The sequence below is a fragment of the Xiphophorus maculatus genome, chromosome 18, assembly GCF_002775205.1.
Source record: "Xiphophorus maculatus strain JP 163 A chromosome 18, X_maculatus-5.0-male, whole genome shotgun sequence".
NCBI lineage: Eukaryota > Metazoa > Chordata > Actinopteri > Cyprinodontiformes > Poeciliidae > Xiphophorus > Xiphophorus maculatus.
In genome coordinates, this window is record NC_036460.1 from 28,973,919 (window position 1) to 29,000,139 (window position 26,221).

At 41.6% G+C, this 26,221-nt stretch overlaps 2 protein-coding genes across 4 annotated transcripts; one reads left to right on the top strand and one right to left on the bottom strand.

Annotated features, from left to right (window-relative positions):
• Window positions 1–5,997: 5,997 nt before the first annotated feature.
• LOC102227050 lies at window positions 5,998–20,085 on the top strand. Its single transcript, XM_023351418.1, has 14 exons — window positions 5,998–6,125; window positions 8,892–9,227; window positions 10,201–10,509; window positions 13,603–13,884; window positions 13,969–14,116; window positions 15,959–16,128; window positions 16,251–16,523; window positions 16,656–16,955; window positions 17,057–17,332; window positions 17,414–17,576; window positions 18,250–18,410; window positions 18,533–18,608; window positions 19,579–19,603; window positions 19,695–20,085. Exons 1-14 carry the CDS (start codon window positions 6,059–6,061, stop codon window positions 19,842–19,844), a joined length of 2,736 nt encoding a protein of 911 aa, XP_023207186.1. The 5' UTR covers window positions 5,998–6,058; the 3' UTR covers window positions 19,845–20,085.
• A 14-nt stretch (window positions 20,086–20,099) lies between these two features.
• On the bottom strand, window positions 20,100–26,073 carry rrp8 (ribosomal RNA processing 8). Of its 3 annotated transcripts, none has more exons than XM_023351421.1 (7): window positions 25,578–26,071; window positions 25,200–25,452; window positions 23,731–24,550; window positions 23,100–23,229; window positions 22,911–23,017; window positions 21,532–21,628; window positions 20,100–21,162 (listed from the first exon to the last, which is right to left on the bottom strand). In XM_023351421.1, the coding sequence occupies exons 1-7, from the start codon at window positions 25,680–25,682 to the stop codon at window positions 21,049–21,051; spliced, it is 1,626 nt and encodes a 541-aa protein (XP_023207189.1). In that variant the 5' UTR covers window positions 25,683–26,071; the 3' UTR covers window positions 20,100–21,048. The 3 variants fall into 3 exon arrangements, with proteins under 3 accessions (XP_023207189.1, XP_023207188.1, XP_023207190.1); XM_023351420.1 differs by having other exon boundaries at window positions 23,731–24,553; window positions 25,578–26,066; XM_023351422.1 differs by lacking the exons at window positions 20,100–21,162; window positions 21,532–21,628 and having other exon boundaries at window positions 22,907–23,017; window positions 25,578–26,073.
• Between the last annotated feature and the right edge of the window lie 148 nt (window positions 26,074–26,221).

A 26,221-nucleotide genomic window follows, 5' to 3' on the forward strand; every position in this document is an offset into this window, starting at 1 on the left:
CATGAGCGCTCTTTCTCCCTCTCACTCCATCAAATGCTTACCGTATTTGATGGAGTGAGACCAGAAATGCGTCTTCGCTCCACTTGAGTGTGTTTAAGTAATTTCCATCAACTAAATAACCATTAAGCACTCAGCGGTCTGGCCTCAACTGTTGAAACACATAAATGGCCCATGAACTGAACATTAGACTCCTCTTCCTCGGAACTTCCGGATCACTGTTTGAGTAATTTCCACCACCTTAATAACCATTAGGCACTCAGTGATCAGTCCATTTTATAACCTCCTCCGCCCGAGGAATCCCTTGGGAGCATTAAAAACAAAAAAAGAAGAGGAAATTGGTGGAAGAAGTTACAATGTTTCTGTCTTTGCAAACCGTTTCATTGTGCGAAAGTTTCCATATCATGTCTGCATCAGTGCCAGTTTGCATAATAAGCTGCGGGTACTTCCTGTCAGTTGTAAGAAAGTATACCAGCGTTTCAAAATGAGTCACCTTACGCTGCAGATGGATAAAAACTTCCTCATAGAGCACAGTGATTCATAAAGAATCACAGCACATTTCTCTGAATACTTTAGTCTCCAGTAGCAACATGGCTTTAAAAGGTAAGACTACAAGTCATAAATATTTATACGAACATCCAGGCATCTATATCATTTTATAGGAGATGGTAAATGCACCGCTGACCATTATGTGGCCCTAAAAACGAGACGAGGACATTGACTGAGTCCTGAGTGCTCTTTGTTCATGATGGGACTAATGTCTGAACTGCTGCAGGAGGATGCACCGTGCACTGAAAGGTGCCGGTTGTTTTCTTTTTTTTGTGCTGGCTGGTTCTGTGGTCTCTGCACAAGGTTGTACCTGCCTCCGCAGAAAGCACAATCAGCCGAGCGATCTGGCAAACTGTCAAAAGCGTCCGTCACAAACAAGAGGTTAGCAACTAGCGGATGGGAGCAGTGCTGCAGGAGTCCAAATCATAACTTTGATGCTCTTACTGTAGCTGTTTAGTTTTTGGACCTGAAGACGTGTTGTGTTCTTTGCACAGGTATCACTCAGGGACAAAGATACTTTTTAAAAGTGGACAATGGGCTGTGAGAGGCACACCAACGTGAGAAGAACTCCCAGTTCTTCTTGAAATGTAAGAACTGGGAGCTGGGCCTTTGTGCTCAGTAGATCTTTTTTTTTTTTTTAAACTCAAAGCTCTTGATTGGATATCATTTTTGCCCAATCTATTTTTATTGAATGAATCAGGAATATTAACCGTGACTAAGGCAAATTAGACCTGCAGTGCTTTAGAAGTTATTCTGGGTTGCCTGGTTGAGTCATTGGGACACTTGCAGTAATTTTAGGTTGGCCATGCCGGGGAAGATTCACTATATTCTAGGTTTCTTTAACTTGTGGTTCACTGAAGTCCCACAGCCTAAAAATAGAGTTTTGTCACACTTTCAAGGTTTATTGATACAAATGACTTAGATTCTCACCCTTCTTGAATTTACTTAAATCATTTCCTAAAGTGAATTCTTTTAATCTTTTAGTCTCCTTCATGTTGTCAGACAGGTTTTGTCTTTGTTCTTGATTCTTGAGTAGTGAAATTTAATTTAACTTTTCAAATCATGTAAGATGTAGGGCCTGGACTTCAATGTATTATTATTGATTAATTGGATTTAAATGCATTTTTTTGAACCTTTGGATTTGCGTTTCCAGTAGGCCCTTTTATCTGATGCACAACCACCATTCACAAACGGCGATGGATGACAAAGCCGCTTCTCTTGGCCCAATGAGCAGGAGTTCATTTCTGCTTCAAAAAAATGATCCGATGGAACAGTGGAAAAGGCTACTGCTGTGCAAAAAGCAGTTAGCCAATCGGTGAAGCTGTTCAAACTTAAACTAGCATCTCAATGCTACACATGTTGCAGCAGCACAGACGTCCCCGCAGCTAATGTCAGCTCAGCGTCCACAGTTCATATTTTTAGAGAAGTTCCATGAATGAACAGGGTTTCTGGAAACACTTTGGTATAACAGCACTTTGCACCAATCTGATGGCTTAATAGCCTAAATCACAGATTAAAAACAATAAAATGTCTCTGTTGTTGAGTTTAAATGTCTATTTATTCACTAATTTAGCTACCAAATGGATTTTAAATAAGAAATATTGCTTATTTTGTTGATGGTTTTCAATTAAAATGTGATTAGTTACAATTATTTAAATACAGACTCTGCACTTCATTTTATTTGAGTTCCACCACAATTACAATGTTGCAAAAACTACAACATGCCCAAATAAAACGTGTTAGCAGAGAGAACGGGTTTTCCATTGTCTTACATTGCCTGCAACTATCTCAAACATTTGAGTCTGTCGTGATCACGTTGTCGACTAATATACTTGTGTTCCCAGCAACTTATCTCACATCAAAATTTGCACACAGTGTCCATTGAAAGTGGCCTATTTTTACTCACCTGCAGCTGGAAACCAGAATGAATCTGCTGGAAAAGGTTGGGCTGTGTTTTGTTCACGCTCTCTGCAGAAGAAGGCACCCAGTTTGGCCTTATTTTGGGATTTCTGCTCCTTTTGTTTGGTGCACGGATGCCAGCAGAGTCACAGGCCAGCCCTGGTATGTGACTCGGATTGAGGGTGTCAAATCAATCAGGCTGAGAGTCAGAGTGGTATCTCTTCAGCGTTTGGAGTGTGTGTTTGTGGGGGTGTGCGGGCGTGTGTATGTGTGTGTGTAGGAGAATTAGACTTTTTAAGAGGTAGCTCTGCTCTAAATGAGCAACAGCTGGCAGAGACGATGCCGACTATCACAGATTTTACTCCTCCGTTAGAAAGAGATAAGGTTACAAATGCTAACGAGGTTAAAGAGCAGGGCCCTTTACAGGAATGAGTACAGAGTTATTACTGGCTGATCGCCAACCTGTTTTTTTTTTTCTTTTTTCTTCCAGATATTTCCAGATGTGCATCTACAGAGAAAAATGATAAAAGGGAGAGAAAGCATTGCAAAAGCAGAGCCTGTTACACATCTGTGAAAACTGTAAATACCTTGTCAGGGAAATGTTAACATTTCATTGTCATGTAAAACGAATCAGCTCAAAGTCTGCAAGTGATACACCCGGAGAAGATTGAAAATTTCCAGACGCTCCAAAATTTCCAGCCTCCACCCACCCACTGGGACTAGCCACATCAGGTAATTTGATTAGCAGGAAGTATTAAGTCCGGGTCCGCGGGATGCGAAGAGTCGGACGTACGTGTCAAGAACTTGCCCTCAGAGTTCAGCGAAGCGTGTGATTTTTGTTTTGTTTTCTCTTTGAGTTTTACCTTCATGAAGTTCAATCCCGAACAGTCAGTGAATAAATTGGAGCAAAAGGAACACAAAGTAATAAGAAAGTTAATGTTGCATGCAAAATCACTTAATGCCCGTTAAATTCAGAATGCCTTCAAAATGTATTTATACTCCTTCAACTTTTCCCAGTTGTGTCAAATCCTAACCACGGACTTCAAAGTATTTATGTGCCACATAATTACAAAGTGAACAAGGATGATTCTTTTTTATTTTTAGTGTTTATTACCAATAAAGATGTAACAAGGTTGTTTGTCTTCATCTTGCCTGAGTAGGTCTGTATCACCGCAGTTGTGTTTGCAACTCCCTTGAGGTCTGGCACATCTGGAGACTGAAATCTGCTGACTTGTTTTTGCTAAATAACCTGATACTCTGTCACAATGGATGGACTCTGGACTTTGACTGGTCCATTCTGACATATGAACATGCTTTGATTGGTTTGAGCCTTTCGAGTTTAGTTCTGTGTGTTCTTCTTAGCTCCACCCATCTCGCTATCAGCTTTGAACAGCTTCTGTCTCCCTCTTAAAAAACATGCCCACAGTATGATGCAGCAGCCACCATGTTTCCAACCAGGAGAATGGTCAGTGAACAAAACTCTGGCTTTGGGTACGTTTAACCAGAGCCTTTCACCGCATCTGCTGTTGTGTCTTGTACATGCTTTTTTAAAACAAATAAACAAAAAAAAACATTTTCTTCTTGAGATAGGTCTCTGCATCTTCTCTAGAGTTATCTGGGGTCTCTTCACCGCTTCTCTGATTAATGCTTTATTGACTGTGTCTTCGCACTTTTGTCAGTCTTTTGATTCGCAGACAACTGAAAAACCAGCTACATTGTTTTCTACACTAACCGTACCTAAAATGTCTCTGCAACGTTATGACTGATCTTGGCTGGTGTACCTTTGGGTCTTCATGTTGTTGTTTGTTCAATAAGGTTCTCTGAAAACAAATGGATAAAATCCGGACGAAACATCCGTCTAACCATTTTTAAGTTGTATTCAGGAGGCTTTAAGTTTCAGGTACAATAAAAAGGCTCATGTGAAGGCTTGCATGTTGGTGGTGTCTCTTTTTGAAAGACAAAACAAAGTTACAATCACATTGAGGTTACAAGTTGAATTTGTTGTTAGTTGGAAGCTGAGTTTAAAATGTTGTGATGTCCTGAATATCCAGAGACACATAAAGACAGTTACAAAGTCAGCCTTCTATCACCTGAAGAACTTTTCTAGGATTAAAAGACCCGCAGTAAGATCTAAAGACACTCAGCTCCATGTTTATCATGCATTGATTGGTTGCTGCTCTCGTTCTGACTAAAACCAGGAAGATAGAGAACATCACACCAGTTCTAAAGTCCTTCCACTGGCTCAGTAGTTCAGTGAATATACTTTAAAACACTGTTAGTTCAGAAATCACTAAATAACTTGGCACCAAACTACATTAACGACCCGTTGTCATTGTATCAACCTTCCAGACCTCTCAGGTCGTCTGGTTCTGGTACTGGTCTGCATCCCCAGAACCAAACATGGAGAAGCAGCACTCAGCTTCTATGCACCACAAATCTGGAACAAACTTCCAGAAAACTGCAAAACTGCTGAAACACTGAGTTCCTTTAAATCAAGGCTAAAACCCCCACTTGTTTGAAGTTGGCTTTGATTCTTACTAACTGGAACATTGATCAATCTATTTGTGTATTTGCTTGATGATGGCATTTGGCAAAATGTAATGTTTATTGCTCATCTCATAATTGGTTACTGTATTGTGTTTTTATGATGTAAAGCACTTTGAACTGCCTTGTTGCAGAAATGCACTACACTAACAGACTCGACTTAATGCGATGCTCTCTGAAGTCATGGAAACTCATCTCGTTGCGAACGTGTGTGCGCTGCAAGTGTGTAAGTTGTAGTATTTCCTTTTTTGTAAAACCCAGTTGCACATGCTGCAAGTTCTCTCGCTGTGCCTGTTGGTTTCAGAAGAGATCATTCAAAAAACCGTTACAAACCGCACAATAAAAAATGTGATGGCAGCATTTTTTTTTTATATATACATATTGGATCATCACATTCACCGTAGCGGTTTGAATGACTCAACACTAAAGCTGAAAAGATGGCACACGGTCTAAAACTTTGCACTGCACAACGCGTGGCTGCCTCACTCATCCATATTGCATGCTCTCCATAAAACGGCGACAACTCAAGCAAATAATCTGTCTGAAAGAGAAGCGGCATCCAGAGTGAATTAAGGAAACATTATGTCATAAAACAATGACCCAGAGTGAGTGATTTCCCCCCAGTGCTCGGGCATAAGCAGAAGCAGTCAGACTGGCCGTCTCTGAGGTTACCCCACAGGGATGGGATGGTATGAATGATAAAAGAGCTTTACCCCCTTCCCTTCCCAGCAGACACATCCTGCAAGTAGACGTGCTAAAAAATAAAAAACACACACTGGGCATCTGAGACGTAAAAAATCACGAGACATGCAAAGCTTTGCTGAAGCACTGTTTAAGAAAGGAAAACAACAAAAAAAGGAGAAGTTGCTCTACACACAGCTGTTTGTGTGTGTATGTGTGTGCACACACACCCCATGTGGTTGGGTAAATGAACCACGCACACACTTTGGTATCAGCTGTAAAGGGTGTGCACCTATAACCATGAACCACAGAAACACACACTTTAAATACACCCTGTGCCTCCTACACAGTTGGTGCATCTAACTCTGGGTTGTTAAATGACACCATCATGGGATGCTCATTGCTGTTGATTCTGGCTCTCGTCCAAAATGTTGCACATTCCTTGGAAATTCAGGGTAAGTCTGCAGGGTTACAGCCCATCTGTGGCCGTCGGGTGTTTATGGGCTTATTTTACTGGACCTTCAGGTCTTATTTAACCTGTGGGATTTATATTCTGGGGCTGCTTTGACTTTTCCAAAATGATCAGTTAAATTATAAAGGCATGCAGCCTATAAAAATCAAATGATTAACTGTGCATGGAACTATTTCTGCCATATTTTCCTGATGGCATGCCTGCATTGTCACTCTGCCAGCGAGGGGGGTGGGGAAGTTTATTGTTATTGATCAGCTGTTTCACCTAAAAACCTCAGTAATTTCTTTACAGCCCATTAAAACTAATATACGAGGAGTGCTAAGGTGAGTTTTTCTCTGCGTAAGGGGAAAACCCTCTACGACCCGAGACCATAGGCATGTGCTTTTTTTTTTTTTTTGGCTTCTGCAAAGTCACAAAGTTTCTGAGATGAAAGTTTTAATCATGAGGAAGAGCTCTGTATGCCTACGCTGAAGGACTTTATTTGTTTACCACATCCCCAGCCTGCAGGACGAAGACTTGCTGTGAATTGTCACTGTTGAATTTGTGAGAAAAAGAAATAACCCCCCGGGCTTTAAGAAATATGATGCACTAAATGAATGCATGTTTTTTTTCCTCTCTCTCTTTTTCTCAGTTATTACCTTGTTTGTGTCCTCAAGGCGCAGCTTTTCCATTCTTGGCTGACATTTATTTTGGCAATAACCTGCAAGGGCAAATGGACCCAGAAGGCGTTACTGAAGTGATGGAGCGTATTTATTTATTTTTCCTCGTCTCAAAGGCTTTGGAAGCCCTCCACATTGTTTCCATTTGCTGTGATATACAGTGAGCTCAGCTGCATTTCAGTTGCAAAAGAGCTGGATGCGTTCTTTGGGTTTGCCGTGACACTGTGCAGCACCGAGCTGTCGCCATTGTCCTCATTGTGAATATAAACCCAGAGAAGAAGCTCTTGGCTTCTGCTGACGGGTCAAATAAACGGTGTCCTTAAGCGCACCTTTGATGAAGTCGGCAGAGGAAGTGGAGAAGTGAACTGAGTCAGCTATGCAGGAAACACTCTAAGTGTCTTTTAAGGGGTCTTTCCTTTGAAACGTCCCCTAAATTGTGGCTGATTTGTGCAGGAAAAGACATGTCTGAAGTCTGGATACATCATAACTTCTGAATTGTTTTCATTAACTTAATGGACTCCTCGGTTACATACACACCGCAAAGACCAGGCGGCATTCATCAAACGCGGAGTGCAAGAAAGTCAATTTCTTGTCTGCAGCCTCTTTGAGTGTTGACAGACACAAGCTGAACTTCTACAGACTCTCAGCCAGCTGGAGAAAGAACTGCCAGCCAACTTAGAGCAGATATTAATAGTACTTTGATCATCTTCACACGCTGGATGCATTTCTGTTGGGGTATTGACATGACACTCATCACTGGTCTGCAGGAGAGGAAAGAAACATGTTGGGGTTTTTCCAGTGACAGTCAGGTTTTGGTGTTTGTAAGCAGAAAAACTTTAATTTCATTATTTAATTTTCCAGTCACATGGACAGAGGATTTTAAAAGTCCACACCAAACCTTTGGTATAGCATGAAGACCTTTTTAGACCTATCGATGGAGGATTTATGGTCATGATATATCCACGTATCAAAAAGAAACAATGAAATTGAATTATATTTATTTCATCCAGAGAATATAGGTGAAGTTGACTTTTACTTCATGTAGCTGAATAACCTTTTTGGTGGAAGAGCATCCTAAGAGATCAGTTTGACTCTCAAATCAGTCATAAGGTTTGTTCACTGCTTTTCAGTCTCCATGGTAACCACCTCTTGCACTGGCTGATGGATGGTGGTAGTTTCAGCAGCATTCACCACCGCTTCAGGATGTATTGTATTCTGTGAGGACTGTCTGCGGATCTTACCAGTTGCCTACATTTCTTGTGACAAATTCCTACATTTGCCACAATCCAGTGTTGATGAGCTGGTTGGGTGCCTAACTCCATTTCTTCTCCAGCAGGGCAGAGGCTGCACACCTGTTAGTGCAGCACAAGGTGGCTGTCTAGCTGATGCGCATCCTTGCAACTGGTTGTGCCAACTTTCGACCTCGTCAGTTCTGTGTCGCCTACAAAACAGTTTGATGTGAACACTGTTCAGTGTACCGGGTGACACAGAACAGGTACATGTGGCTGTAAAAATGTACCTTTGCGCGTAGGTGTGCATTGGGTCCGCGCAAAGGACCTCAGCATAGTGAAACACGTCCGAGTACGTGGGGGCCCTTTAGACCACATGGCATGACTGCAGAATCACAGAGCAAACGATCTAGCTTGAAGTGTAGCTTGTTGCAGTTTACAATTTTGTCACCAGATGTGACTTTTTTGCCAAACTTTAAAAAACGTCTGAATATTTTCATTGGGAATTTGAATTTCCATAGTATTCGGCAGTTACCAACATTAAGCTAAGATGATGTATGACGAAAATATTTCTTTGTTCATACCAAAATCGCTACCTTCTGCCCTCGTATTGTCATTTTTATTGACATGCAATTTGGAACGTTTTAATCACGACCAAACAACAAAAGAACTCTTTAATATGAGCAGTGTGACTCATCTATCGCAGTTTCATTGCTGAGAATCAAACAGACATCTGAAAGGCCTTACATGGGGCAAAGTGAACCTCAGTTCATCAGAACAACAGTTCTGATTTTCTAGGTGTGTTCAAGTGAACTTCTGACCTCTCCTTATGACTGATCATGTTGCTCCGTTGTGTCTCAGGTTCAGGTGAAGAACCGGCTACTGTCATTGCTCACAATGTCACTGGAGTCCTGGGGGAGGACGTCTACCTGAGATGTGAATATCTGGGTGCGGGTCGGATCCAGAAAGCCGAGTGGAAGCGCAAGCTCAACTCTCTGAGTAAATTCAAGCGACTGGCCGGATTTTCTCGACCAAATGAGAAGCCGTTTACCCGAGATGACTTCTCAGAACCGGCCTCTCTCACCAACCTCACGGTCAGGATGAGGGTCTCCAGCGTGGAAGCAGAAGGAGAGTATATTTGTGATTTTGAGGAAGAGGAGGAGAATTCATTTTCCGTCATCTTTGTAACTGTGCTTGGTAAGTGGAAGAAAATCCCTAATGAGACAAACTTTAAGTAGCATCTTCTAAAGCTGCAGTATGTAACTTTTATAAAATATGTTTGACATGTTTGCTAAAATGATTACTATTATGTTCTGACAGTAATCTGTATATAATACTGATAATCTGTGGAAAAAACTCAAGTTTCTCTGCCTTCTCCTTATGGTTCTGCTGTCACATGAACAAACACGCTGCTCTGTCAGAAACAGCCAATCAGAGCCCGGAGGAGGGTCTTAGCGTTGTCAACTTTGTTCTGTTGTGTCGCACGTCTGCGTGTTCGGGCTCAGAATTTCACGTGCATAAATTTCGCCATTTGCTTGACTGGTGGAGAGACAGTGATTGTCGCCACAAGCTCCATAGGAACCCAGCCCATAGGCTTTTTTCTCTGCCATTATAACATTCAGCAGCTCGTACACAAGCTCGATTGACAGCGCTAAGACTTCCCTTCTGGCTTTGATTGGTCGCTTTTGACCAGGACTGGTGCATTTTTTTGTTTCTTTATAATTTCCTACAGTCCCAGGGAGCTGTATAAGATGTTTCTCTGCCATTAGCACATCTAGCAGCACATACATTAGCTTGACTGACAGCGCTAAGACCTTTCTACTAGCTGATTGGACTTTTTTGAGCAAGACTGTGCATTTAGTTTTTTTGTTGTTTTTTTTATAGAGTGTTTCGACTCTAGGGACTTTTATTTGAAATGGTAATTAGAAAGTAAGTGACAGAGAAAAGACACTGTAGCCTCTGTATACCGGGCGCGCGGTGGATATATTAAGGCTGGTAGCAGGTGGAGAAGCTTCTCTTTTTTTCCTGTTTCAGTCAGATTATCTGTTTCATACCATACTGTTATGACAGGACATCAGTTTTAACTAATATGTAAAAAAAAAAAAAAAAAAAAATGTGTAAAAGTTACGTACTGTAGCTTTAAAGCTAAACCTGCTCTAAATACCCGCAGCTAAACCTGAGGTTCAGATGGCGGTGAGCTCGGAGACCATAAATGACACTCACTACCAGTCGGTGTCGTGCTCTGCTGTTGGCGGCAGGCCAACGCCCCGCATCAGCTGGCTGGTTGGTGGCCGTCCTCCTTCAGACTTCCCCTTCGCCGTGAACGAACGCGAAGCGGCTCACTCGAACGGCACCTCCACGCTGAGCAGCGTCCTCCGCTTCCCCACCCGCCTCCAGGACGAGCAGAGTGTGACCTGTGTGGTCAAACACGAGACCCTCCCAAACCCCGAACGCAGCACGGCGAGGGTGGAAACGTACGGTAAGCCGCGCGCCTCGTCAGCGACATTTGCGTCCTCGCAGCTCGGCGGCCGCGAGGCGTTGCATCAGAAGTTTGCAATCAAGCATCATGACTCAGCAGCTTACAACAGTTTAACTTTCTCCTGCTGTTCCCTTTCACTCTGCTCCGCATACACACTGACAGACCATAAATCACGCAGCGCACTGCGGCGCATTCATGTGGGATTGCAGTATTTCACTGAATTTGAGCAAAGGGAACAGGATAAAAAGCTGGAAAGTTGCTTTAAAAACAATGATATAGTGCAGTGTAGAGCTTTGGTGACCGATTTAGAGCAAAACGTGGAGGGGTGCCTGCAAATCAGGAGCGCTCAAGGACACCTGTCGTATGTTTTGCTTATTTATTACGATAGCTGGAATCAATTTGAGCTGTTAGATCCAGTAAATATGTTTACAGTGATGGTCTGTGGGGGTCTGAGGTAATGGGTAAAGAATGGGTCAGGATTTTACTCCACAATCATCTCAAGGTTGCTGCTGTCCCAGTTGCCGGTGCACCTTGTTCTAACTCACGTTTTCCTTCCACTCAACTTCCCATGAACATGCCAGTGAGCAATCAGCTTCTTTAGCAATCATCTTTCCTGGTATAGTCTCATTATGGAGGGTTTTAGAACAAATCTAGAAACATCAACATTAAAGATGTTTGATTATTTTTTGTGAAAATAATTTTTAATGATGCGAGGAAAAATAGTTCTAGAAAAATAGCAGTGGTACTTTTAGTGTTAATCTGTTGAGGGGGAAAAAGCTATTTGTTATTAGCTCTATATTTTAAACATTAAGTCATAAATTAAATAGTGAAGGTGCAAAAGACAAAGCTGCTTCAGGCGTCTTGGCCCTATTTACGCCCATCATTATGTTCATGTTTATGTTTATTCTGAGGGCCTGCTTGACAGGTGCAATATGTGGCATTAGGCGACCAGTGATTTTCACCAAAGCAGCCCTCGCCGAAATAGGAAGTGAGACCTTCTCGCAGCCATTACAAAGAGATCAGAGGAAGAAAACATGGAAGTTACGCCTGATTAAAGGCACGCTCTGTTGTGCATAGCTGTATTGCTAACCCTCAAAAATGTCAAATATTTGAGTCCTCAAAGCTGGTGGTAATCTCACAAACAGTTGCGCTTCACACACACACACAAAAGGAAGTTATGTGCATCTGTACCACTGTAATTTTACATCACATTGAAACGATAAACAGATGCCCTGCCCATTTTTTTCTATTGCAGCTGAAAACTGCGGCTTAACCAACTGCGACCTTGCTGTTCAATATGAAAACACAATGCTGTGCAAAACTATTCACTTCCCTTAAAAGGTTTTAGAACTTCTCAAATTGCACTTATCAAAGTGATGTTTATCGGTTTACTGAATTGTTTATCTTTTTCCAAATAGACAAATATCTTTTCCAAATAGCAGTAAGACCCCAGACTGGGATTTCAACCCAGGACCTTCTTGCCGCAAGGCAACAGTTCTACCAACTATTCCACCATGCAGACAAAAAAAAAACGTTTTTAAATATAGATCCAATAACAAAAGCAGTTTTAACAGTTTTTTTTGTTTGTTTGTTTTGTTTTTCATGCAGTACTTAAACTAGATTTTCTCAATGGAACATCACTAAAAGTACCAGTGATATTTTTTAGAACTATATTTTTAATAATTAAATTAGAAATTAAAGTGTTTTTACCCGCAATATTATAAAAAAAAATCCCACGGTAAAATGTCTTTTCTTTACTCTAAAACCACAAAATAGAAATAAAATGGTGATTCTTTACAAATGACAAAAAGCTCCTATTATAGTTGTTTGTTAAAGTTATTTGTCAAAACAACGATTTGTCTCTTTTCTTTTTTTCTTTTTTTACTCGTATAACATTCACGCCCCTCAACAAGTTTTACTTGAGCAAAAATGGCTCTTTGGATTGTAAAGGCTGCAGACCCCTAATCTAAACCGTTTCATTGTAGTTCTGGCTGTGTGTTCAGTGTCGTTGTCATTAATCTCCCATGCAAGCATTCGGCTGTGCAAACGCCTGGTGGGACCAAGCTCCGCCTTCAATGACTAAGCTCCTCCTCGGAGTTTCCTAGCATCCGTCTCACAAACAGCACTCTCCTGCAATTCCCCCACTCAGCTCCTTCAGACTAGCCAACAACAATTAGCAAACGCCTGATGGAACTGCACATTAACTGAGCTCATTATAGGAGCTACTTCTCAGTGCAACGCTGGTAAAAACGTTTTCAAAGGGCTAATAGAAAATGACTTCCTAAAGATGGAGTGACAGGACAGGAGTTCCTTCTTTCAAGATTTCTCTGTGTTTAGCCCCAACCATGTTCCCATGCGATGGTGTGTTCAGGGTCATATACAGTGTTTGTTTTCCTTCAGCACATTGGGTTTTGCATAGAGGCTTTTCAGTCCACGCTTTAAGCCATGCAGTACGTCCAAATTGCTCCAGCGACTGTTGATGTGGCGCGCCGTACGGTAAGCGCTGGCCCGGCCACGCAGCTCATTTGTCTACCATAAATTTACACTTGTGCTGAGGTCATTTTCTGACTGCTGTGGTTAAATCACACGTAGCTTGGTGGAGGTGTTAACGGATGAAACGTTTTTCGATCTGAAGTGAGTTAACTCCCAAACACCTGAGCTATTACGAAGTGTTTTCTCACCTTTGCTGCTCATTAGGGATGTCGGCGTGTTGCGTGAAGCGACTTTTAGTACGTTTGATGACAGACTGCAGCCCTGGTGATTTCCTGGTATTAAATCCTGTGGTTCTGCTTTGCTTTGGTTGGACAGCAGCTGCTTCAGACATCTGCGCTCAGCTGCAGCTTTAAGACAGCAGATGGGACAGGTGATAAGCCCATAAGTCTGCTCTAAAACACAAACAGGACCCGCTCGGCCCCACTCCATTTTCAGCCCATGTTTGCTTAACTCGCTGCTCATCCGGGCCGCTAACTTCCTATTCAACAAAAACATCGCAGAACCTTTCTGACTTTTTAATTTGCTGGAGAAAACATGAACCCTTGGAGAAAGAATAACTCATTCTTCCCTTTTTTTTGTCTTTGTCTTCCTGCTTCTCAGCGAGGCCAAACGTGACGATTAAAGCAGAGATGGTACAAGAAGGAGGAAACGATTTCTGGGTGGTCTCTTGCGTTTCTTCCGGAGGGAGACCCGACGCTGACATTTCCCTGGCTTTGGACGGGAACGAAGAGGTGCGAAGAGAGAACGGCGAGAATTCAGAGGGGAGAAGTCTCTCCGTCCGGCTCCCTGTGGCGGAGCACGAGGGCCACAACGTCACCTGTGTGTTTAAACACCCAAAGTTCTCACACCCTGAGGCGAGAGGCGTCACCCTGCCCACTTTGTGTGAGTATAGAGTCTCAGAATCAGGAAAGCTTTGTTTCTAATGTGGGGAAGCAGAAATGAAAAACACTTTTGTTGTATCTGCAGACTTGTCTGGAGTTCAGCTTTTGAGAAGCAGCAGCAGTGAAGACTTGAAAGCGGCTGAATATTTAGAGCTTCACGAGGGAGACGGCGACGTTGTTATCAGCCTGGAGGTCACAGGGAATGTGCCACGCTACAGCATTATCTGTAAAAAGTAAGAGGTATTTGGTGATACGGAGGTGCTTCATAAATTTCATGATACAGCGTAAGCTTCAGGTTAAACTGTAGCAATATAATGATCTAGCAGCTTGTTAATTAGACGCAAGCAAACAGAGGTCAGTGTATGAGAGTTTGTAGTGGTGTTTTTAGCATTTGCCTTTATTTACAAACCCTGAATTTCCATTGATGCATCATAGAGTACCTTTTTAAAAAAATTTAAATTTGACTAATTTTGCTACAATATTAAACTCTAGAAAGGTGGGGGTTTTTTCCTGTAATTTATTATATCTGTAACAGCTTTTAATTTTAATGTGGTGATTAAATATTGGATTTCGGGTAAAAGTTGCATAACTGACTAATATTTTCCATATACACACACCTGAACAGAAACAACCTAGACATCCTGGAGAGGATGTGGTGAAACATTTGGTGGCATCAAACCACAAGTGACAGACAGTAGGAACCAGATTCTGGTGTTTTTTTTAAACTCATTTCGTTGTTTACTCGATTTCTCACGACATCCTAAAAGATAACCAAGAAGAAAAAAAGAGAAGAATTTACAATAACTATAGTGCATAATTTAAATATACACAATCGACTGAACGCAAAATTAACAAATACAGCAAAGAAAATGCAACAAAATTGGGCTGAACACACTGAACAGTGTGTTCATCCCAATTTAGTTATTTAGTTCCATTCATGTCAGTCCATTTTACAAGGCAAACGGGTTTAATTTAGATCCAGTTATTTATCCATTATCTGATCCAGTTATTTATCCAATAAATAATTGGGGGGTTGTGGGTTGGTGCCTATCTCCAGTAGAGATTAGGTGAAAGGCAGAGTACTTAATGGACAGATTATCAGTCCATCACAGGGCAACACAGAAACACACAGGACAAAATTCATGCACATATTCATTCTAAAGGGCCATTTGGAGAGGCCGATTAACCCAACAATCGTTTATTGGGACTGTGGGAAATGGGAGTACCCAGAGAGAACCCACGCATGCACAGTGAGAACATCCAAACCCCACGCAGAAAGACCCCGGCCTGGATTTGAACCCAGAGCCTTCTTGCTACAAGGCAAAAGTGCAACAACTGCATATCCCTACAAATCAATTCAATGAATTCCAATGCAATCCATTATTCAACAGGACTTCTTTGGGATGTAGTGAAAAAGTATCTTGCGTGATGCTCTCATGTCAATGTGGACCAAAATTTATTAGACCACAGTTCGCATGCTTACCCATATTGGACAATGGACAGAAAAATCATTTCCTGGTCCAATGAATTTTAATGTCAGATAGTACGGTCACAATCTGGCATAAACAAGAAAACAAGCACCCACCCTGATTAGGATTTTATCCGTTGTACCTTGGGCCACTTACAACCTACTGAGGATTGTTTGTATTTGTACTGCCGCTGAACATAGCCATCTTTTTGTGGCCAACTTCGGGCGGCTACTTTTGTAGGACAATGTAACCATGCCATGAATGGGCTTGCTGTACACCAACAGCCTCTGAAGTCACCAGATCTAGCCAAGAACAATTGAGGGAGCTCTGAAGACACAATGTGGACCAACCCGAAACAAGCAAAGTGTACCTAATAGCAAGTAGTAAATACGGACGAGAACTCAAAGGCTTTGGCTCAGGAGCATGAAAGCTAAACACAGAAATACATGAGCTGTAGTACTCTCAATGGTAAAAACAGAGAGTAGCAACAACATCTCTGCCAATGAACCTGATGTGATCAAACAAAGATGTCCTGACCCAGGGGTACTTTCTAGGCTATTGACACCTTGGCTTCATTGTTTTTGTCTTTGTGTATTTGCCCTGTAGAGACGATGGACCCTTGCCTGAAGACGTGGAGCTGGTTGGTAGAAACCTCACAATTCAAAGTCTGGTGAAGCATCAGCATGCTGGTCTGTATGAATGCAACTGCTCCTACCTCCACCTTAAAGCAATGCTGCAGTTTAACCTCACAGTTAAAGCTCAACCTCCACTTCTGGGTGGGTAAAAAAAAAAGAAAAGAAGATTCATTTGACTTCAAATGGTTTTCTTCAATATACCTTCATGGTATTGCTCAAGAAATTTTGATGTGGAGCCTCTCTCGCCACATTCTTTCTTTCAGTTTCTCCCACAATCAGGGTCGATTCACGTAGTGGAGGTGGATTCAGGATGATTGAGTGCGCAGCGGCCGGTGCCGTTCCTGCAGCCAGCGTTTCTTGGATTCTACCAGAGGCTGATTCTAAAGACTTTTGGTCCAATTCCACTTTTTATAACGGGACCCACTCTGTTTTGCTCCTTCCTGCATGCTTGCCTCAGGAGCTCACAGCGTTGTGTGTGATAAATCACCCTGCATTTAAGGAAGCACAGAACAGAAGTGTAACACTCCCACTTTGCGGTATGTTCTACAAATCAGTCAATATACAACTTAGCACATATTTGGCTGCACAGTCGCACCATGGATTCTATCAATTACTCAGAGGAAACACCTCATTTCCTGTTTTTAACTTCTTTTTTTTTTCCCACGCAGCTCGACCAAACATCACCGTCAGCCTCAGCTCTGAGTGGGAAAGTGGTCAGAAATACTCAAAGATGAACTGCTCTGTTGTCAGTGTTGCCTCTGCTGCAGCTGTAGCCTGGCACACGGGAAACAAAAACGACATCATCAGTTATTCAACAGAAACTGAACTACAGGCCGAGGGTTTGGTATCGACCTGGAGCTCTGTGTTTTTTCTGACCTCTCTTTATGCCGGTCAGAATTTTACTTGCACCGTGAAACATGCCAGTTTGGAGAGTCCAGAAGAAAGAACAATACGCATTCCGCTGCAAAGTATGTCAACTTTTTCCTCAGATGATTTTTTTTCCCCTTGACAAATAAAGCCCCAAAACTACTGCTCACCTCCTTCCTGCCACCGCTCTTTTCTTTTTCAGAACCCCCTCGGCTCAGTGCGTCTGTGGTGAGACAGCAAGACTCCCTTCACTGGCTGGCAGTGTGCGACTGCAAAGGGGATTGTGTTGGCTCAAACCTCGCATGGGCCCTTCCTAAAAAAGCCACAGGTGAAGCAATACGGCACACAAGACAGAAAGGACACATAAAGCTGACTTATCAGTTTCCTCTGGTCATTCACGAGGGCCACAACCTGACCTGTGTGTACCAATCAGACAACGGGGTCACACAAAGTACGACTATTCGCATCCCTAAATACTGTGAGTGCGACTGAGGGTCATAAGAACACAAATGCACAGGTTTTTCTTAAGATGCTTGATGTTCATCTCATGTTTCTGCAGATATCTCCTCTGTAAAAGTCCTGAACAACACGAGCACCCTGCGGAGCCGCTACGTCGATCAGCCTGTTGTCTACAGAGTGTCTGTCTATGAGAATCGACCCAACCAGAAAGTGCTGCTTGGAGTTGAAGGAAACGTGCCGGATTACAGCCTTGATTGTCGAAGGTGGTTTATCCCTTTGCTGCAGAGGATCTTAAACGTACTCAGAAGTACCACCTCAGTAAACACTTACTACCTAAATCAGGATAGAATAGAATCTTTACTGTCATTGCAACAATCAACCATTGTACAAAAAAACGTGGGTGAAATTCCCAAGATAAAAACAATGATTTTAAAAAGACTTATATTGTCGCTATCAATTGACAATAGACATACACAAGCTCAAATTGACCTCTTGGTAGCCTTCACCATGGTGATGACGGATGGGTAATCATACCTTTGTGTGTTCAACTTTTTCCTCAATGTTGTTGTAAGACATATGAAAATACCTCTCTACCTTCACCTAATTATGCATTTACCACTGGAGCATGCATACAATCTGGTGCCCAGATAAGCTATGTTGCTATGGAGTATTTTGCTAACTAGCTACATAGCATTTCAATATAATACAATGGTACACAACTGTTTACTCTCTCTTGTTGTAGGCTTGATGTCAAAGGAAAAAAAAACAAATAACAGATGAAAAAAAAAATGCAGTTTCTCAGGTGTTTTTTGTTCTCCCCTAAGTGGCAAAGAGAGCTGCTTCTCTGCTAGCTCTTTTGTTAGCCATTGAAAACGATTCAATAAGAGGTGCTTAGCAAATGTTTGAGCCTAAATTTTAGCCTCGTTTGTGTTTTAGGAGTGATGGCTCAATTGTTCAACTGGACGGGGCTGCAGTGATCCTTCAGTCTGACCCTTCGGGGCAGAATAAAGGCCTGTACACCTGCTTTGCTTCTTTTTATCATCACACAGCGTCTGTCAGCTTTCAAGTGGAAGTCCTGAGCGAGAGCGAACAGCTCAGTAAGTGTTGGTGCTCCCGAACACATTTAGTCAAGAACCCCTTATGCTATCTGGATGCTGGCGTGTGTTAAGTGTTTTGAGGCCTTGTTGAGATGTCTGATAGCCGTGGTTCTGTGTTGCAGTGCTGATAGTCCTGATCTGCATCTCTTCAGCCTCGGCGATCCTTATCGTCTTCACCGTCATCCTCTGCGTATGCTGGTGAGTCCCGCAGGCAGCGGCTCGGCAGGTGACGCTCAAATGAGGGCAGCGCTGCCAACGCAGTACTTTCAGTACAACGTGAGACAAACAGGATGTGTGGATCGTTAACCCAACTCACCAGCCAACCACTCCAGTGTAGTTATTCACAAACAGGAAAGCTGTGGCAGAAGCAGACAGGTGCCTCTGCCACCGCAGTCCCCGCTTGCTCTAGGCAGGTAGAAATTGTTCGGCGCAGTGCAAAAACAGATTTATTTTCTAGTTTTTTGCTCTAGGTTTCAGGAAGCTTAAAGTCATTTTACTTCTGGTCCGTTACCAGAAGGTAATGTCATTCAAGCGGTTTGTACATCAGTCTTGACATGATTTTTTTTATGCTACTGCTGGGAAAAGTTGGGTCACAACTTTAACAACTTTGGAGGGACATCCAAAGTTGTTAAAGTCATAGTTGTAAAAGCTGCTTGTGGCTTCTACCTTCAGGTTTCTATACTTGGTGAGACTCGTATTAAGAAAATAAAGTCACATAAAAGAGATTTACAACTTGTTTCAATAAGCTTGTGACTTCTGCTCCGACATTTGGATTGGAGCTGTCTCATTGTCCGTGGGATGATGCCGGCAGGCTAATTTTGGAAGGTCAGTCACCCGGTGAACAAGAACAAAACATGACTCCCCAAGAGAAAAGTTATTTAGAGTTTACCTCAGGCCTCCTGACCTTCCACACCGACTCAGGAGAACATGACAGCGCAGGTCCTTCTCCAGGCTATGATTAAAGACGAAGGAAGCTGCTTCTCAGAGATCAGTGGCAAAGAGTTGGGTCAATTTTCCATCTGCTAAAATTCATGTTGCATGCACTGCCATGAAGTAATTCTGATTCTGAGCTCACAATTATACCACACCACCATCTAGTGGCGATGTGGTATAATTGCCACTAGATGAAAACAAACTTTTTCTAAGTTGCCTTTTTCTGATTTTGCAGTAAAAGAAAGAAGACACCATACAAGGTACATTTCAACATCCTATCATTTGTTTTTAACATTCTCTGAAACGTTTAGCTCATAAATTCTGTTTTTGTTTTTAACCTCTGTAACGAAGGAACGGGAGTCCGTCTCAGCCTTGACGAGTCTCATGCACGAGCCCGGTTCACCTGAGGTCAGGAAGCCGCTGGCAGGGATGGACGGCGGTAAGGAGTATGCTCAGCTGACCAGCTTCGCCATAGTCTTTGACGCCAAGAGTACAGTGTGAGGAGAAGTCGGAGGATCTTTACATCTCATTTAGCTTAAACTGTGCATTTAACATCCAACTGCAGCACTGTGTGTTTTTTTGGAAATGTAGCATTTGATAAGGAACTGAATTTTGTAGCATTAATTGTTTAAAAAGCAGTGAGTTAGCACTTTTTTTAAGCCTTACTTGAACTTTGTATTGAATTTTACGTATTTTGTATTTTTTTATATATATGACAATAAAAAATAAAAAAAATTCATTACAATTTGTTCCTGTAGTTTTTTATTTTTAATCTATATTCATGCACACATTGCATGTTCACCTAAATTAGGAGAATCACAGACAGTCCTGGTGTGATGACGACATCCTGAAGGTGGCGTGTTGGAAAGAGTGGGAGCTTCTTAAAAAGACAGGTGCAATTTCTTTTAAGTTTGTCTGATGCATAGAAAACTAAAGACAACATGGTTACTTGCTACAAAATAGCACTACGTGCCTGGAAAATCCATAATACTGCCGCTTCAAGTCTTTATACGAGGCTGGAGCATTGCTTCCCTATCCTGTACTAGAAAATGTTTCTGCAGGTGAATCCGTCCAAATAACATAAATCTTTAGTTTTCCTAAATGACTTGAAAGACAAAAAATCAAGGCAATTTAAAAGAATACATGAAAAACAAATTCTTTCAAAAGTTATTTCTAATAAAACTTTTCAAACAAAAAAAAAAAGAACAGAATTTACATGAATTGTGTTACAAAACTTAAAACTGAACCCATCTGAGTGATCATTTCAGCAAATATCTAATAAGGATAGAATGAAATGGCTTCAAATGACCTAATTTAAACAGGTTGAACCAGGAAACAACAATGGCAGATATTTATTCTGTGTTTACAAATCTTTCTATAACCTGAAATCTTTTGCAATCTTGATTGAATACAAGCTGTAGCATTTTAGGTGAACATTAAGGTTTGGATTTTCTTCAGTTTATGCCAGCCTGCGTTTTTGGGTTTCTTCAGGTCATTACAAAGACCTGATCAAATTAAATAGAAGCAAATTCTACCAATACATTAGTAAAAGAAAACTAAATATGGAGAGTTTTGGGTCATTTCCTGTTTCTGTATCAAAACTGCAACCAACTGTCCGCCCACTGCCAAGTACAGGAAACGGAGGTGCAGTCGAATGACCTGCTGATTTACATAAACATTTTACACATCAACTTCTCCACTGTCGTCATCTTTTCTTGTATAGACAAGGCCTTAACTGCAGTCCGAACTTCTTCACGTTTTGGGGAACATTTCCTGTCTTCACAAACTCGAAGGAGAAGAAATGACTGTTTTCTGTGTCCTAGAAGAAAAAAAGACAAGACAATTATTTCCACAGCTTCACCTAAACTCGAGATGCTAACATGCTCAAAATCTTGATCTGAATGACTTGCAGGTTATCTAAGCACACTGTGTTTAACCATCTGTTTGTTGCCAATAATAAACCAGTTCACAGAATGTTCTTTCCAGCTCGTGGTTTTCTGCCCACTGCGCCACAAACTAGAAATTATATTTAAAAAAAAAAAATGCTGCAGACAGCCACCAGCTCACGCTGTGTGCCCTGAGTAAATGATAAAGTCTTGGCACATAAGTCTGAGCTCATTCATTTAAAAAAAAAATAATTTCCCTAAATCACAGGAAAATATCACATTTGAGATGTTCGAGTCCTCACCTTGGATGTCATCTTAAAACCCAGGCCTGCTAGTGCAGAGATGAAGTTCTGCACGTTGTCAAATCGGCTCGCTACTTCTGCAACTTTCAGGACGCCCCTGTAACGATTGGACATTTAAAAAAAAAATGTAAACAACCCAAAATAGATTCATGTGAAACTGTTCAGCTTATTAATAGTTTGCAGGTGAGAGATACGACTGCAAACATCTACGTCTCGCCTTCAGGGTTTTTTTTTCTGATATTATTCTAATGATTAATTGTTAAAAAAAAAAAAATTAACCACTTAAGGTTTTTTTATTATTATAGAATATTAGAAATACATTAGAGGACACTACTAATAAGAATTATCATTCGACTCCCTTTTAAGTTAGAAATGAAATGTTTTACTGCCTAAAATGCAATAGGACAGCATTCCTTTAGTGAACGCTTGATCGTTGGTAGCAAAGGAGGCAAAAAAATCCTTCTAACATCAACCTGTGGAAGGCTGAGGACTTATAGCTTGACCTAACATCAGTACACTGTTGGGCTGATCTGTTGATGATTTTTTTGGATAGCAAAAGATACTAAATAGGACTTTTTTTTTTCTTTTTACAGAATTTGAAGCTGGAGCTCGGCCATTGGAGCATGTCTGGGCAGAACACGCAGCTCTGGGAAAAAAAAACTAAGAGACTTAACACTATCAGTTTTCCTGCTTAAATGTTTGAGTAAAATGAATCACAAGCCAAAGAAAATAAGTTCATATTCATTCAGAAACAACAATACTAATGTTTTAACTCAGGAAGAGTTGAGAAATCAATATTTGGTGGAATAATCAGGAGGTTTTCAAGAGTGCAGTGGGCTCTTCATTTTTTCCAGAGCTTTATTTACAGACAAGTGAAGGTTTTCTTTTTTTTTTATCTTGAATGCAAAATGTATAAATTTTTTGTATAGTTTTGGATTCTTTACTGTTTTGACTGTGCTGTTCTTTCAGCAAACTGCCTTTATTTTTGAGTTTGTACACTCCAGGTAACGATTAATCGATGACTGGATTCCTTGACGACTGTTTCAGTGAATTTGACTGAGTGTGAGGTAAATCCAATGAACACTGGGGGAAAACTCCACATGTTTCTATACGCAAAGCTGGTAGAGAGACATTCTGCAATTTGCAGCTTTACAATTCGGTTCTATGTAGCATCGACTCAAAAGAACAGGATGCAAATAAAAGTTAGACTTTTATTTTCCTGGATAATAAAAACTTAAAAGCTCTTAAATTAAAAACGATGCACTACATAAGCCACGTTACGTAGTTGTAAGGTGACAAAATGTGGAGAAATCCAAGTGGTTTAAATATGACTGGAAGGCTAAAGCTGACATGTGTACAATCAACCTTCCCTCGTTTACCTCATTTTCAAGACGCGGTTGGCTTCTGCCAGGAATTCGACCAGGTTGGTCCCCATGAGGGACAGACAGAACACGGCGATGTCCACAGAGTCGTCACCGAGAGGCACCTGCACGGACGAGCTGCATGTTTACTCACACGGAAAACACAGAGAGCGCGTACACGGCCGGCGGCCGAGCAGGCCGACTCACTTTGGCCATGTCACAGACGGTGACGAGGTCACAGGCGGCAGCCAGGTCGAAGCTGTGCACTTTGTTCTTCACGCTGCGCGCGATCTTACAGTCACCGCATCCGAAGTCTGCCACTACCAGGGAAGGTGACCTGCAGCAAATTATAACCAAAAGGAAATAAATAAATAAATAAAAAAATAAAATCTGCTTTCTTTAAACAAGAATCCTCTTTCTGAAACAGCTTTCTCCTCTGCTAGCAAGATGTTGATAAAGGCTGTTTCCTCACAGCGGGTAAAAAAAAAAAGGATCAATTTCACAGAGCAGAGCAGTGCTACGTCGGCAGCAATTATTTATTTACAGCAAATGTTCTTGAAAGAACACTATATATATATAAAAATAAACATACATACAAGTAAATGCTCCAATCAGTATTATGATCCGATTAAATGGGGGGGAAAGAAATTAGATTTTTCCTTTTACTTAAAACAGCGCCTCTTTACGTTGGGATGGTAAGTTGCAATTTGGTTATAAAGTCATATTTTTCCTGTGCAGTTCATGGACAAACTGGTATAATAAAATCAAAGCAACAGACAGATGGACGGATGGATGGAAGAGTGAATGGGTGGTAGATGGATGGATGAATTGCTCTGACCTCTTGTGGATGTAAGCGATGATGGCGTCCAGTGGGTTGGCGGGCCACCTCTGGACCTGTGCCGTGTATCCTCTGTGGTACACCCAGAATGCCTCTGGGTCCTGCTGGAACATGCGCCTGGCCTCGCCGCTCGCCGTGCTGTACAGACGCTCGTTGATGTAGCGGAAGCGCGCCGCCTCCAGGCGCTGCTCCATGCGGGACCTGAGGGAGTCGGAGCGGCTCTGCTCCGCCGCCGCCTCCGGAACCGCTGCCTCCATCTCCGTCCTCTCCACTGGACCCTCGGCGCCAACCCTTTCCTGGCGGAGGAGGATCTTCTGCAGCTTCTGTCTTTTCAGACTCCGCTCCTTGCTCAGCTCAGCTTTCTGTCGGTTGGTGCTCGCCACCTGAACACCTGCTCCGTGTTTTAATCCCTCAGCAGAGAATTCAGATCCACTTTTTAACCTCTCCGCCTCCGGCTGGTTTTCCCCTCTTGCCGCGCTGCATCCATCTGCCTCTCTCTCCGTGTTCTTCCTTTTCACTTTCTCCTTCTTTTGTTTCCGGTTTGCCGTCTGGCTGATGTTTTCCCCGTTGCCGTTGTGTGGATCTTTTTTGACGTCTTCTGCTGCTTCCCGTTTATCGGCGGTTCGAGCTCCGTCTGCATCGTCCTCAGGTTTGCTCTGGCGGAACTTGTTCTTGGATCTCTTCTTATTCTTCATCTTGTTTCTCCACTGCTGCCTGCTCAGCCTCTCTGGGTCTTGCCGTTTGTTTACACTCTCTTGAGAAGGTTCTGGAACTTTTTCAACTTCTGTCTCCGCTGAAGGCGACCTTAGTGCTTTTGAGGCTACTTCAGAAAAAACAAACAACAATTTAATCACTTCTTCACTCAAGAATGGTACAGAATGTAGAAATTTTAATATTTTATAGATGCTCGAGTAAAAGTTTGGGTAGAAAGGACTATTCATATGTTGAGTTTTTCTCTTTAACAGCTTTACAAAGATGTACAGAGCTGCCCACATTTTGAACACACCCTGGTAAAGAGCCTTAATGCAAACTGCTCTTTTACTACAGCAGAAAACTCGCAAACAAACAACTAACAAAAATGAATCTTTTGATTTTAAAAAACTGCACACCAGTGTCAATTATCAGACATTTATTGCCTAAAAAAAAGTCAGAACATTACTAAGAGATCAGTTGTTGTTGTTGTTATTAAATTATCTAAAAATCTAAAGTTCAGCAGTTATTTGTGATTTTGGACAATTAATTCGCTTTGACGTAAAGTTTAAATGAGGGACAGAAATTTTGCTCCCCAATGACAACATTTAAAACAATCTCAGTTTTTGACCTTGGGATTATTTTAAAGATTGTTTACATTTGTTTTTTAACTAAGTTAACTTTTTCTAATTTTATCTGTGTGAAATTATGCTACTGCAATAAAAGTTTAATCCCAATAAATGTGGACGTTGTCAGACTACATCCTAAGAGTTACTAACCAGGTTTGTTTTCCCTCTTCTTCTTCTTCTTCAGTTGTTTCTCTTTGACAGTTTGACGGTCGTCTCCACCTTCCTGCGTCTCCTCTGACTGCTCTCCATGTTTCCTCCGTTTCTTCCTCTTCTTCCTTTTACTGGGTGATGAAGGGACTTCCGTCTCACTGCCGCTGTCCTGCTCATGGTCGCTGCTCCTCCAGTCTGGTGTCGACCCCAGAGTCTCCAGGGTCCGCAGCAGGCTCTTCTTCCCAACATTGGACTAACCGAGACAGCGAGAATAATTACGCAGGGTTTTTGTTGTTGTTGTTTTAAGACGGGAGATTTATTACAAGTAGAAAATGAGAAAGAAATGGAGAAAAGCTATTAAAACTATGAATTATTTACCTTTAGCTGTATACTGTTGTTCGCCTTTTGAGACTTTTTAAAGACAGCTTTGCTCAGGATTCGTCCCTCTTGCTCGTCGCTCCAGTCCTCATCCTCATTAAACATTTTTTTTCCTCAATTCCTGTCAGGAAAAAACCCCCAAAAAAACCCTACAAACTATCCCTCGCGAATGCCACCTCTTCTATGACTCTTCCGGTTCAGGGAGTGTTTGGTTCAAAACAAAACAAAATATTGGATTCAGGCTAAAACAAATATGCGTGAGAACGAAGAATGTTTTCCTTCATGAAGCTGCAGGGAAGTTTCTTGTCAAGAAGGGAATACCACGTTGGTTTATTTCATGTGCGTCGAGGAAGAAAAACAGAACTACGGACGCGGGCCGATGACGTAGTGAAAAGACTAGTCATGTCTGGGATATGAAGTTTTTTTCCTGTTGTCTCACATCGCTCACTTAATAACTATTGGTAATTTCTTACTAATATTAATACATAATTCTAATATACTACTAACTAGTTTTTATCTTTATATTATTATATTTATATTATTATAAAATATATCTATGTATATACAATTATGAAATATAAATAAACACAATCATGAAATCTAAAAAAAATATAATAATAATAATAATAATAATAATAATAATA

Bases quoted from the DNA above. Each gene is read 5' to 3' on its own strand.
- rrp8 (XM_023351420.1), bottom strand. From the start codon at position 25,682: ATGTTTAATGAGGATGAGGACTGGAGCGACGAGCAAGAGGGACGAATC. The intron at 24,554-25,199 runs GTTAGTAACTCT...TTTTTTCTGAAG, and splicing joins GAAGAGGGAAAACAAACCTG to TAGCCTCAAAAGCACTAAGG. The intron at 21,629-22,910 runs GTAAACGAGGGA...CAATCGTTACAG, and splicing joins AACCGCGTCTTGAAAATGAG to GGGCGTCCTGAAAGTTGCAG.
- LOC102227050 (XM_023351418.1), top strand. From the start codon at position 6,059: ATGGGATGCTCATTGCTGTTGATTCTGGCTCTCGTCCAAAATGTTGCA. The intron at 9,228-10,200 runs GTAAGTGGAAGA...AAATACCCGCAG, and splicing joins CATCTTTGTAACTGTGCTTG to CTAAACCTGAGGTTCAGATG. The intron at 19,604-19,694 runs GTACATTTCAAC...TCTGTAACGAAG, and splicing joins GAAAGAAGACACCATACAAG to GAACGGGAGTCCGTCTCAGC.